Below are 14,214 nucleotides of genomic sequence, written 5' to 3'. Positions count from 1 at the left end.
TTAGTTACTAAAAGATTGGCTGGCATTGTGGTGTTTTGTGTAAGATCCAAACTTATATTGATCTGGCAATATGGCTGGCCCTTTGGGATCAGGAGAACATTTTGGTAAAGGGAATAGAGTTTTAAATAACTTATCTCTTTACTGGACCTAGTTGCTGAGTAGGAGCCAGAGACTGAAATGCAGAAAAGGGGGCTGTGTAAAAAAAATTTTTTTTTTTTTTTTAAACTTCTTGATAACTAGAAGCACTGTTTGCAACAAGTTGGGAAATCTAAATGCAGTGTTAGCCACCAGTTTGAGAGAATCTGCTCTCCTTTTGCAGCCTGTCCTGACTTTGGCATTTGCAGGTGGGCTACCCTAGGCACAGATGGATCGCAATCACCTAATGTTAGAAGCCTCTTTTAAGTGGCTTTCTAAAGCTGTGTAGACCATGAATTCCTGATGTAATGATGACAGTAGTTTATCTATCTTGATGTGCTGGGTTGTGGAATTTATTGCTCAGTCCTTCTCTAGGGAACTTTGAATAACAGCCTTGATTTGTCTCTGTTGAGGGTGGGAGAATAGGGAAACACATTGGCTGTTCTGTAACATTATAGATTATCTGTAGGAAGCTTTGTGGCATTAGACTCTAGCCCAAAAGTGCTTTTGGGTGTTGGTGTGGTTACCAGTATGAACTGGAAAGAGCAGAGAGAAAAAGACCATGATGTGGTGTTTTACTCTTACAGAAGCAAATCTGGATGCGTGTAAAAAGGTTAAAAGAATTTTTTTTATCAGATGCCTTTGTCAATCCTTATTATATAAAAGTCAATTTTTGAGATTTGCCAAGATAAATCAGTCTGATATTCTCCTGCTCCTAATAATGGTAGAGCTACGCAAGTGTAACACATTTCAATTTGAAAATGTTAAAGGAAATATCCTGAATGTTTTAGCACTCAGAGATCATATTGGTTTAATGTGAGCACTTTTATTTTTAAAAAACTCAACAAAAGCCCTGATTACCTGCAATAATTGTGAGAATAGTTAATGTAATATAATAGCACTGTTATACTGCAAAAATACACCATAAATAAAATCATGCCCTGGATGTGGTTTTCTCTATTGGAATATAATATTCATGGTATTATTTATAAAATAGAAAAGGAAAGAGAGAGTTCTATTAATCCAATGACCTTTTTTTCAAAGGATAACTGAGTGCTAATGGAGATATGCAAACAGTATGTGCTGTTGTGTATATGTAGTTTCCCAAACAGTGTTGTTATATGTTTGCCAGTGAAGATTTTCAATGAGTTTTAGCAGCAATTTACAGGCACAAAAATTTAGTTTCTTATATGAGAAGAAAAGTCGTCCACGTTTTTGCATCTGGAAGGGTTCCTCCTATTCCCAATGTTAACTTTTATACCATTTGTTTATGTTAATGCAACAGTATTTCTTCTGCTAGCACTTTTCATTTTATTCATTTAAAATTAGCATTTTATCCACTGCTGTTGTTTCAGTTCACTTAGAAGCAGCACAGTTGTTTTCCACTGCCACTAGTTTCATTCTTTTTTTAGAAATGTGCTTCAGTATGACAGGGCTGCTTTTTAAAACCATATGGATATTTTGTTCTTCTGGAAAACACTCATCATTACCCTGCTAAAATGGAAGAGAAGGTGTGATGGGACAACTTCTTGCCCTTCTGGTCTTTAATTTGCAGTGTCTAGTCTCTATCCACAGTATCTCTTTAGAGTATCACACAAAACCCAGTTTTCCATATATCTGTTTACACTTCCTAGGTTAAACTGCTCTTAAAGCTTTCAAGAAGGTGTGTTACCTTTGCTCTTCTGGAGTGAGGTCAGGCATGTCCTGTGTCTCTGGAGTATGAGAGACAGGACGTTCAATAAGTGCAACTCTCTCCTCATAGTCTACTAAAATAGGTTTCATTGCACAGCTACACAAGGATAAGCATTCAGACTTAATTACGACCTCTGACTTCTTCACACAGACATAACACAAACTGCATATTTTACCTGTGTACATATATCAGCAGTAAATATTTGCTTATGTCACAGAGGTTGTAATTACAGGGTTTTTTATTACACTGTGAAGGAGATTAATATGTAATTTACCTGTTGGAGGCAGAAGGAAACTCCTTGTGAAATTGCACATCTATCACTGTCAGTTGAAATAGGTTGCTTGAGCATTAAGGGATGGATAAGAAATGTCCTGCAACTTGGCATTTCCTGGCTTTGAAGAGTTTGTGTTTTGGGGGAAATCAAACTTATTTAGCCCAAATTACCTCCATGGCTTAGCCCCAAGCTGTCAAGGAGCTGGACTGCTTCTGGTTCAAAGGGGATGGGGGAGGGCGGGGAGTACCCACCTCCTGGAAGCAGTTATGTGCTATGAGTTCAGACATTTCCCAACCATTTGAGACTGCTCCATTCAGAGGAGTAAATATGTCTGCACAGTCTGATCATTGTAAATAACAATTGGGGTAAAGGGAATGAATGCAAATGAACCTCCCTCCCATGTCCTTAAGATAGGGAGGGTGAGTTCTTTCTGGATTGACTGGCTATATGTTAGTTAGAAAGTCTCTCTGACCCAGAGATACCCCTCTTACTCCCTGAAAATAGTGGGGAGTACACAATGTCACTGAGAACACCTTTCACTGAGGGCAGACTGTTCATTTCACCACTTCCTTGGACCTCCACCTACCACTTAAAAAAATAGTCCTGAAATAGCCTGTTACTCCAGCCGTGAGGCTGAAGAAACGTTGTTGTTCAAGTTGGGATGACAATGATCAGTTCCCCAAGCCACTGAGCTCCCTGTTTTTTGAGCTACTTTGCAACTCCCCACCATGGAGACAAATATTTTTAAAGTTACAAGAGGAGTTTATATCCAAAAAAATGTTTTAATTGAAACACGTTAGCTAGTGTTTTCATTTTTACCAGCCCTGTAAGAGACTCCGTTTCAGAGTTTATAGAGGCTATACTGTGATCACTGAAAATATGGTAATATGATGATATAATAAATGTTAATAAAGAGCCTAATTTAACAAAATACAAGAATGTTGTGGCCTAACATCAGAGGTAGTGGAATGGCCTGGGTACAGCACGTTTTTTGCCAGGGAAAATGCCCTCTGGGATTTTATAATAATGTGTTTATCACTTTTGCACTATGTCTAATATGTCATACTTTCATGTCAGTCAGCAATAGTCTAACCATTTAAAAAGAATGTTTCTCCCTCCCCTTACCCAATGTGAAGTCATTTACGCATATTTTAATTTTGCAGGTTCCCTTCAAAACAGAGTGCCTGCCAGTCACATACAGAAATATATAGCTGCCCATCTACCTTTTTATGTGTTGTTAATATCTTTGACTTAGCAGTGCCTCTGCTCCTCTGTTTTATATTGCAAGAGGTTGAAGATTAAATTGCATAAGAGTCTGTCTACCTAGGGGAATTGAATAATGGAATAAAGAAATAAAAAGATACTTTAAAAGCCTTATCAGCTCCTGGGACTTGGAGGGCAAAGTGGGGGAGGCTCTTCATAAATGCTTTCATTTTATCACCTTTGGAACTGCTAATAAACAGTAGAGCGGAAACAATAAACATAGACTTCTCTGGTACTTTAGCAATGGTGATGATGCAGCATGCCTTACAGTATACACCTAAAAACAATTGCATTGACCCTGGATTTTCCCACCAGAGTGTGGTGATCGGTGCTGTGACCCAACCTGCAGACTGCTATGAATTCTCTGGTCCGGGGACACAGAAGCTCTCATATGGGTGGTTGAACACTAACTCCATCTGGAGAAGTTGAATTAAGATTTCTCAGCCAGTCACTCAGTCCAGACAGCTACAAATAGCATTCCATCATTGGTTAGAGCTGGGATTGGCTCCAAGTCTTGCTTCTGCAATTCATTTTGGCAACATAAAGATATACATCCCTTCTCATATGTAGCCACCTCTTCTTAAAAATGAAAGCAAGAAGATGCAGCAAACATAGTTGATGTACCATTGTGTTGGAGGAAATGCTGTAGTATGAGTGCAACACAGCCATGTTTGTTGAAAATGGCTCAGATGAACATGTCAGAATCCAATTAAATATATAGTGTAGACGGGGGTGGGTGGGTATTTTTTCTTATTCTCATTTTGTTCTGTCTTAGGTTTTATGCAATGTGGGGCAGAGAATATGTCTGTAATTTGACTATGCTATATATGTGATTTCTAATCTAATTCTACATCTAATCTACTAGAGTTATATTACTGTTAAAGGTCCTGAGCCCCCAATTGAAATAGATGAGAATCTTTTTCCCTTTACTTCAATGGAAGTTGGATCTGTCCCAAAGTGTGTATGAAAAATAGCTCCATTGTCGTTAAGTACATATACTACTGACCATAGATAGTTTATCAGACAATTCTGTTACCTGAATGGTAGCAGAATCATAGAACTATTTCTGTCATGTTATGTATTTATTTCTTCCTAGCTACTATTCAGTTCAGGTGCCACTGAGTGGAACAGTAGTTAGAGCACTTGACTGGGACTCACCAGGATTGGGTTTTATTTTCAGGTCTGCCACTCACCTGCTGGGTGACCATGGCAGAATCACTTCACCTCTATGTGACTCGATTTCCCCATCTGTAAAATAGTGATAATCATACTAATCTCCTTTGTAAAGTGCTTTGAGATCTATTGATGCAAAGCACTGTGTAAAGAGTTAGGGTATTGTTATTTGCATCTTTAGATGCCTAAATATCTTTGAAAATCTGGCCTCAAGTGCCTAAGTGGGAAGTGAAAGTGGGAGTTAGGGTTTTTAATCATGCAGGGCTTTTGAAAATATCACCCTTAATTTATAGTGTGGTTGTGTCTTGTTCCTGTATGGAAGAGGTATTTTACATTGTATCGTTTACTTGAACTTTGCTCCGAATGCGATGACTAGAAATAAAGTCACAGGATTTCACCTATATCTTAGATGTAACTCCTGTGTAGCTAATCTATATGATTTTGTGGTATTTACATTTATCAAAACTGTCATTTCAGTGAAGTGTTCCAAATGAAACACGAGCCCAGTAATTCTTTTAAATAGTCTGAATTTCAGTGTTTAAGTGGATTTGAAATGAGGCAAAAGTGAATTGCATCCCTAATTAAGACAGCTAACAAAGATTCCAATTAGTATAGTTATAACTTTGTGGTGGTTGTTGTTGTCCAATAATAAATGGACTGTGTCCGCCAACTCATTTTGTATAGGTTACCTGTGATGGGCAGATAGACTCCACACTGGATCAAGGGGACTGAAGAGAACTTGTGGGCCCAGTTCACCCCACCCCACTGCCACCTGCAACCATTCTCAGGAGTGGAGAGGGGAGTTTAAAAGGAGGAGGCTTGGGGCTGACCAGGAAAGAGAGCAGAGCTCTGCTATTTGCTTGACAAGGGAAGCCTTGATTCCAGCCAAGAGCCTGAGAGGTCCCAGATCCCGAGCTCCAGACTGAGCCTGAATGTCTATACTGCAATTAAACAGCTTCTTTTCCTGAGCCCCAAGAGCCCGAGTCAGTGGACATGGGTTTTTAATTGCAATGTAGACATGCCTGAAGACAGCTTGCTACCTAACTGAGCCATTTGGTGGTTGGGACAATTAGGCCCAGGAAGATGGACAAGAAGGGACTAGTTGCATGGAGACAAGCCTAGAGCAGAAGAGCAGGATCCAGCCGAAGAATCTCAGACAACCCTGATTTCTAGTTCACTGTTTTCCTTTTTGTTTTGAACTCTAACATCCTTGAAGGGGTATGACTCCAGTGTGACTTAGCCAGAGGCACCGATCTATGAGGGGTGACATCTGACTGTCATGGACCTGCAGTGGGGAAGTTGTGCCCTGAAGGGCCACAGGGGAGTGCCACCTATGCAACCGGGTTACATCACCCAACAACCATCAGCTGAAAACAGATTTTAGTCTGTCTTAATTTGGGCACCGTTTAAGGTAAAGACTTAGCTAAAAGCCTTCAGATCTTATCAATTTTCTAAGATATCTAGTCCTTTAAAATGATGCTTTTAAGTACCAGTTTTCATATTTCTGATTCTGTAGTGGAAAAAACATATGGACATTGTCAGGGAATAAGTCACTCTTCTGTAGATTTTATTATGTAATTCTTATAGCTTCTAAAAATAATAAGACCTATGGAATAATTAGATTGAATTGACAGCAAGTTGTGGCAATACATTTTATAGTGATCTGTTAATCAGCGCTTTATGGCTGCTTGGTGTGGATTCTTTAAGACGTTCAGATACAGCATCGCTTAAAGGCACTTAACTAAAAATTGGTCACGGATGCCATATAACTCATCTCTAACCATGTCATATGGGTTTAAAGTGTAATTCGGAAGAGTAGCTGAAGGCTTTTCGGGGGTCTCATGTTTTTATCTCAGTGCTAATATTGTTATGGGCCTGGTTCTGCAACTCTAACTCGCTAGTAATACCTCGCTAGTGACTCTAATGGGATTGCTCTTGGATTAAAATAAATTAGTAAATTAGGATGGCAGAATCTGTCTTAGTTTACAAGTAAAAATATGTTCATTCTAACTGCCAGTCATGCAAACTCACCTGGGAATCTGAACATCCAATTGCATTCTTTCTGGCTCATACATCCTTACCATTAAACCTGCCCCCTACTATGGTGTACCAAGCATAATTAAAGTGTAATTGATGTATGCATCCTATATTCTTCTTCAACTGGAATTGAGTTAAAAATTGTACTGAAGAAGTGGGAGTCAGAAAAAAAATCTCACTCACTCTTCCTGGGCTGTATTAGTTCTGTTGTGCTAATAGTAGTAAAACATAGAAAAATCTTATTTTTGCCAATAATCAGATGTGACATGATTATATAAAGGGACCAGTATTGTCAGAAAAGAAGGTATCATTCTTATAAAACCACTTTTCTGACTGAACCCCACTTTAAATAGTTTCCTTCTTTGCTGGAAGTATTGCGGCAAGGTACTTGGATCCAAAGACTTTGAGGTATGGTTAAACACAATATTATTAAAATTACTTGATATTAAGTGAGATACAAGGTTTTTGCTGTGATTACCAGAAGAAGTGAATTGTTATGCACAATATAGGGATTTGACTTAGATTATATTATTAGCTGTAAGAAGAGTTGTTCATAGAGTTTTGTAAAAAAGGGAGTTCCCCCCAGGAGAGAAATTTCCTTTCCTTTCTCCTGTACCTCATTTTGGACCTCATCCAATGAGGTGTTGAATGCCCTCAGCAAGATAGTCAGCACCTTTAACTCATTACCTTTGGTGGGGATTGAGAGTGCTCAGCACCTTGCAAGCAGGTTCACTCAGTGAACTTGGGCCCTTTATTTGGTTTTTGGAGAAAAAAGGTTTTTAAAATGTAAAGAATGTGTACACTGTACGCCATGTGTGATATGTAATATGTGAACAAGACCCATATAATCTGAAATATGCTGACAACCATTGAGTCATAGATGTATTAACAAAAAGGATAATACTCTTGCATTGCATTAAATACCCATCTTTGTGGCAATTTTGTCATGGGACAGACAAAGACAAATGTCAGCTGTCATCAAAAGAAAAAAATTGTAGCCAACAGGATAAGGACTAATAAAAGATCTGTTTTGAGACATCTGAGGTGAGAAGTGGTTTGAAAGTTTGGGATGATAATAATAGCAAAACATAAACTGATAGTATGTTTGGGAGATGTTTTTTTAAATGTATTTGTTTTCAAAACCAAGAAAAACTAGGTCTTTTTAAACCTTGGTGGCAGCAATTAAGTATGGCACAGTTTTTCAAAATTGAAAATCCTGGCCTATTATATAACCTGTACAGATCAGTTACATGAAAGCATGAGTTTCCTTTAATGTCTGGATTTCTTTTCCTCTAAGAAGTCAACTTAAAACAAGATGTAAATTAATTAAATCTAAAAGAATCAAAAACAAAACCCCTACCCCAAGCAGAATTTTTACCCTGAAAAGGGAGAAGTGCCAGACGCACTATTGAGTTGACTAGGGACTTCTCAATTATTATTAATTTTACGTGGAAGGTACTTGGTTATTGCTAAAATCCAGAGTCAGGTCATGGAGCTGCTTCTGCAAGCTTTTTGTGCCTATGAAGGTTCTTCCTTTTAAAGGGGGAATTCTCCAGTGCAGCTCTCTTGCCATATTTAGTTCAGTTTGGTCTGCATAAGAGTCAATTTAGCAGACTGAAGACTCTGGCTCAAAATTTTTAAAATTAAAGGAGAACGATGAAGAAGATAATCTATACAGTCAAGTCCAGCACTTCTTAATCAGTGGAGAAATCGCAGTAACTATATTTTGTGCCTTAGAAAGTGGGAGAGTCCTATAATTTTTAAGACAGTAATTTGTTTAATCCTTAGAGGCAGCAGCAATAATCTTGGGTTATTAGTAAAAAGATGCCTGAAGAGAGAGAATCCCTATCGGTACCACCTGGATCAGAATGAACATTTAAAGAAGTAGTGTGTTAATACTTAATAGAGTTTATTCATGCATATTTTATAACTTCTAGCTTTTGTAGCTGAATATAATGAATGGAGCTCCAAGAGGTTGAGTCATCATGCCGGTAGCTGCTGCCAGTTTCCAGGCATTAACTTTAATTATTTATGCTTTCTCTAATAGAATTTATGGCACATTTTAAAAGTAAAGAATTCTGTCTTACGAAAGGCATGTCTTGGTACCTGGCACACAGGCTGAGTTTGGCAGAAGTAAAAATTTAGCTTCCACTTAGTCTTTAAGTCAAAGATTTATTTTGGGGTTTTGTTCAAGTACTTATAGTACTTTCACCTCTAGGTCTGTTTTTTTGTTTTGTTTTGTTTTGTGTTTTTTTTTGAAAAAGGAGTGAATGAAAGAACAAACCAAGTGGACAAGGATCGATGCTGTGGTTGGCCACAACTTACAATGCGACATAATGCTGCATTTTGTGGCCTTTTTGGATTATGAAGTCTGAATATGAAGACCCAAGCATCTGTCCTAAATATAATAGCAATACTTCATGCTAATATAGCATTTTTCATTTTTAATGCATTTTGAATAAACTAATTAAGTTTCACAATGTCCTTCTGAGGCATTTTTATCTCTGTTATACAGATGGAGAAGCTGAGACAAAGAGAGGTCAAATGACTTGCCCAAGATTATAGAGAAAACTAGAGTCTGAGACAGATTTTGAGTTGAGGAATTTCTAGCATGGAGTGCTAGTTTACACACAAATTGGAACCAAATCATGTTTTAGTTCACACCTTTAATTATGTCTGTTTGTGGAGAGCCATACTCCAGAATACAATTTACAAAAATGACATAATGGAAATTGAAAAGGATAGTCTTATTCCAGAATAAATGTGTCCATCCACAGGCTTGAACTGACACAACTAAATGTGTGAATTAAAACCATTCTAGTTGTTTTGGTTCCCCTTTGTACAAACTGTTACTCTTGTTCATAGACCACATCCCTCATTTAAATGTATATGAACAGTGAACATTAAGGGTGGGTTTCCACTGTGTTATGCTAATCAGGGCGAGTGCAACTGTATGTTAAAGATAAAAGCATGCACAGGATTGTTGTTATGAATGAAGTGATAACGAGAAGCAGCATGCTCTAGTGGACCAAGCAAGGGCCAAATTCTAACACTGATTCCCTGTATCTTAGACTAATCACTGAACCTCTCTGTGCCCATTTCATCATCTATAAAATAGGAATAATACTTCCCTACTTCACTGAGGTTGGAGGATGAATTAGTTAAGATCCATTGCTCCCATCTCTTCATGTAAGCAAAGGGGAATTTGACGGGGTGCAGTAGTGGGGCTGTTGGCTCCATAATATGCATGCTGTCTCACTCAATCCCATGGAAGCCATGTAGCAGAATGTAGGCTCTGTGGGAGGGGGATGAGATAGGAGGAAGCAAGTTTTGGAGGTGGTTGTCATCCACAACTATGTTCTGCCACTCTCAAACACATGGGCAAACTAGCACAAGTTAATGCTGATGGAATCAGTATTTTCTTCAGTAGGTTCCCCGTCTCACACTGATCTTCTTACCACTTAAAGGAGAGTTAAGGTGCCATGCTGCACGAAAGAGCCCAAAGTAACATTGGATTCATGCTGTCAGCGGACTATAGGTAACCAAGAGCTAGTGCAGATTCACAGGGCATCTGAGAAGATGGCCCATGCCTCTGATGGCTCCCTCAAGATCTCATTGGATCTGTGAATCACTCCCTTTGCCACTTCTGCAGCAGTGCAACCTCCCATAACCCCAATCGAAGAAGGGTGAGAAAAGTTTGAGTGCAGACTCATGTAGCTTCTAGGCTCTTGGATTTAGAGGAGTCTGGGGATCTTAATGTTTATACAGCATTTGAAAATGTAAAGCGCCGTGTGTTGCAATAATGCATTTTTTTTTATTATTCCACCGCAAGTAATTGACTCTTTACATTACATTTCATGGGGTGTGTGTGTGTGTGTGTGTGTGTGAGAGTGAGAGAAATGTGGTTCCAAGAGGATTTACTGAGATTTCCCTTGCTGTATTATTTATATTGTTTGTTTTATTATCATTAAGCACTGACTGCTGAACAATAGACAGCTGTTCCTGAGGAGTTTATAATCTAAATGTACAGATAATGCAAAATGCACTGCGAGATGCACAGAAAGGTCATATATATATATTTGTTAATGTACGGTAACTTTATGTATGTCCCATGTATTAAACAACCGCAGAACATAGGAGTTGTCTGTCTTTTGCTGCAGAGTTGTGCTAAAAAAAACCCCATTTTAATTTATTTTCAAAAACTTTCTAGCACCTTGAAAATATGAAATGTGTAAACTGATGCAATACTGTATTTGTGCGTCTGAAGAGAATCTTAAAAACATAGCCCTAGGAGGTGTGAACTGCCCCGTTCATCTCAATTGTTTAACTCTGGAACCTAAATATCAGTATGATCTGTATTTGTTTGCAGCAGTGTTGTAGCTGTGTTGGTCCCAAGATATGAAAGAGACAAGATGGGTGTGGCAGTATTTTTTATTGGACCAACTTCTGTTGGTGGAAGGTACAATCTTTCAAGCTACCACAAAGAAGCAGAGCTCTGTGTAGTTTGAAAGTTTGTACCTTCCATCAACAGAAGTTGGTCCAATAAAAGATATTACCTCATTTACCTTGTCTCTTCAGTATTTTGTGTTTCACTTCTAGTCATTTAAACAAAAATATCCATCTAATATGCTTATCTCACAATCCCAAATTGCCTTTCATTCCCCCAGATGCCAAAAGTCCCAGCAGTCCCTCACCAAGTTCCCCAAATCTCCAGCTTTCCTGTGTCACCTTTCATGATGCAATTATGCATTGTCAATAAAAAATCTGAAAACTGGCAATGTGGGTACAGCATAAAAAAAAGTGCATGTCTTGTCTCGTCCTTATGTGCTCTGGCTTTTTACACTGATCCTCCAAAGATTTAAGCATATGATTAATTTTACCCACTTTGAATAGTCCTGTTGGAGATTAAGCATATGCCTAAGGCTATGTCTACACTACATTGTTGTAGCTATGTCTACACTACTACTTGTTGATGCAAGTTATGCCGACAATCATAAACCACTCTAATTGTATCGCTTGTGCATGTTCACACAATGCTCCTTCTGTTGATGGAGTGGGTACATAGTTGGTGCTCTGGCATCAACAGTGAGAGCAGTGCACTATGGATAGCTATCCCATTGCTACTTGCCACCTTCTACAGCTAGGTGTTCTGGGAAGGCAGAGTGGATCACAGTGTATCATGGGTGCAGGCTCAACATCCCATGATGTAGGTTTTTTCCTGTCCCATCATTCCATGGGCTTCCAACTGCATTTTGTGCCATTTTTCAGTGGTCCCTGTTTATTGTGTGCCCACCATCTCTGCCTGAAAGGATGGATCGTGCACTGCTCTCTACTGTTGTGGTCACTGCTATGAACACCTCTGTTGCTCAGGCAGTGTGTTATGAGCTCCCAATCTGAACAGGAATCTGAGGTGCCTGACCTGCTGTGCACCATGGAAAGAAACAATGCCAGATTACTTTTGGCATTCACTGCACACAGTGGAACATTTTTATTGGGCTTGGGAAACAAGCACTGAGTGGTGAGATTGCATCATTATGTAGGTCTGGTAGTGGCTGCAGAATTTTTGGATGTGGAAAGCCACCTTCCTGGAACTGTGTGTGGAGCTTGCCCCAGCCCTGCGGCACAAGGACACCAAGTGAGAGCTGCCCTCTCAGCGAAGAAGCGTGTGGCGATCACTGTGTCAAGGCTGGCAACTCCAGACTGCTAGCAGTCATTCGCAAATCAGTTTGGAGTTGGGGAAGTCCACCGTTGGGATCGTGCTAATGCAAGTGTGCAGAGCCATTAATTGGATCCTGCTACAAAGGACTGTGATTCTTGGAAATATGCGTGAAATGGTGGATGGCTTTGCAACAGTGGGATTCCCTAACTGCAGCGGGGCAATAGATGCATGTCCCAATTTTGACCCTGGACCATCTTGTGATGGAGTACTGCAATAGAAAGGGGGTATTTCTCTATGATTTGCAGGCACTTGTGAATTAGTGGGATCATTTCACTGACAGTGGTCAGGGAAGGTGCATGATGCATGCATCTTCAGGAACACTGGCCTGTACAGAAAGCTGCAAGCAGGGACTTTCTTTCCAAACCAGAAGATTCCAATGGGGGATGTTGAAATGCTCATAGTGATCCTGGGAGACACCCAATATACCCCTTACTCCCATGGCTCACGGATTCTTAACCGGGAAAAATGGACAGTAGCAAGGAGCACTTCACAATAGACTGAGCAGGTGCAGAATGACAGTTGAATATGTGTTTGGCAGATTAATAGCTCACTGGTGCTGCCTTTATGGCAGGTTAGACCTAAATGAGGAAAATATTCCCTTGGTCATATCAAGCTGCTGTGCATTGAATAATATTTGTGAGGTCAAAGGTGAAAAATTTCCCTCAGGGTGGAGTGCAGAGGCAGATTGCCTAGCGGCTGATTTTGAGTTTGTCTCTAATTTAATGGATTTCTTGATACTTTGTTTCCAGTTGCATATTGTTTTCAGATGCAATTTTTTATCTCTTTTATTGTAGGATTTTGATTGCATCCTTGCAGATTTACTACATGAAAAATACCGTGCAACTTGTAACTTTCTAAGGTAAAGTTTCTTTCCCTAAATGTCACTGCTGGGTATTGGAGATGAAGTAGTGGGGATTTGTGGGATTCAATTGTATGTGATTTAATTCAACTGAATCATGAAGCTCATAAAACACTCAGATATTTTAGCTTTTTTTCTTTTAGTTGGCATTTATATGCACCGAGTGTGTTCTAAAGCTCACTGGAACTAATTTGAGTCTTTCCACTGACTCCCGGGGGGCTACAGACTGGGCCCTAAATGACAGACAGGAGGGTGCTGATATTCTCATCGACTGAGCCACATATTGAGTTAAATTTATCTCTGGTATAAGCTGGTACCGCTCCCATGAAAGTGTCTGGGATAAATTGATTGATGACTCAAGACGTGATGTAAATTACATGCAGAGTGTAAGTGGGCTGGAAAATGGGAATAAGTGATAATATAAGTTAACCTGCACCAAATTGGTATTCAGTGAGTATGCAAAATGAATGTATTTTACGAGAAGCACAAAGGGGCTGTAGCAGGAAAATCAGCTAAAAGGGAAGGGTAAAAGTAGACCCATTTTATCTTATATCTTCTTGTTAGCTGTTTTCCTGTTATACCTATTTCTTGCTGTACTCATTCTACTCCCCTTCTAGCCTCTTATCATTTATCTATTTTATCTGCACTTCCTAGGTGAGAGTTTGATTTCAGTTATGCCAAAATAAATGAAAAGAAGGAAAGAGAGGCATGCTATTGATGCCTACTCCATGGGGGACAGAGCCAGGTTCAGGGGTGATTTAAAGTGGGATGCATGTGGATCAGGAAAAAAGTGTTAGCTCTGCAAACACGTTGCTTCAGTTTATTTAAATGGATTGTAAATGATTTAGTTAAACTTGTACAAACTTGTACAACTTGTGTAGTTACACGTATATTGGTTTTAAACTGATTATTTTGGTTTAACTTGTGCCTGTAAATTTATCAATGCAAGCTAAACCAATATAAGTTAGTTGCAAACTGAATTAAGAATATCCAGATGTGGTTTTTCATTGGCTTAATTAAATCCCCTTAAAATCACACCTTTACTTAAACTGATACCATTT

The 14,214-nt window shown here is 39.1% G+C and overlaps 1 protein-coding gene across 1 annotated transcript in view; it reads left to right on the top strand.

Moving 5' to 3' along the window:
- The window catches only part of LOC137141605 (cyclic nucleotide-binding domain-containing protein 2-like), a 74,931-nt gene that overhangs the window by 21,201 nt on the left and 39,516 nt on the right, over positions 1-14,214 (top strand). Inside the window, exon 8 of the mRNA XM_067530543.1 lies at positions 13,089-13,153. Within this exon, the coding sequence (XP_067386644.1) occupies positions 13,089-13,153 (65 nt within the window). The remainder of the gene's footprint in view (positions 1-13,088; positions 13,154-14,214) is intronic.

Source organism: Emydura macquarii, unplaced genomic scaffold (assembly GCF_026122565.2).
Source record: "Emydura macquarii macquarii isolate MOO-44397 ecotype Brisbane River unplaced genomic scaffold, CSIRO-AGI_Emac_v2 contig_3108, whole genome shotgun sequence".
Classification (NCBI taxonomy): Eukaryota; Metazoa; Chordata; order Testudines; family Chelidae; genus Emydura; species Emydura macquarii.
This window is presented reverse-complemented; position numbering and strand designations above follow the sequence as displayed.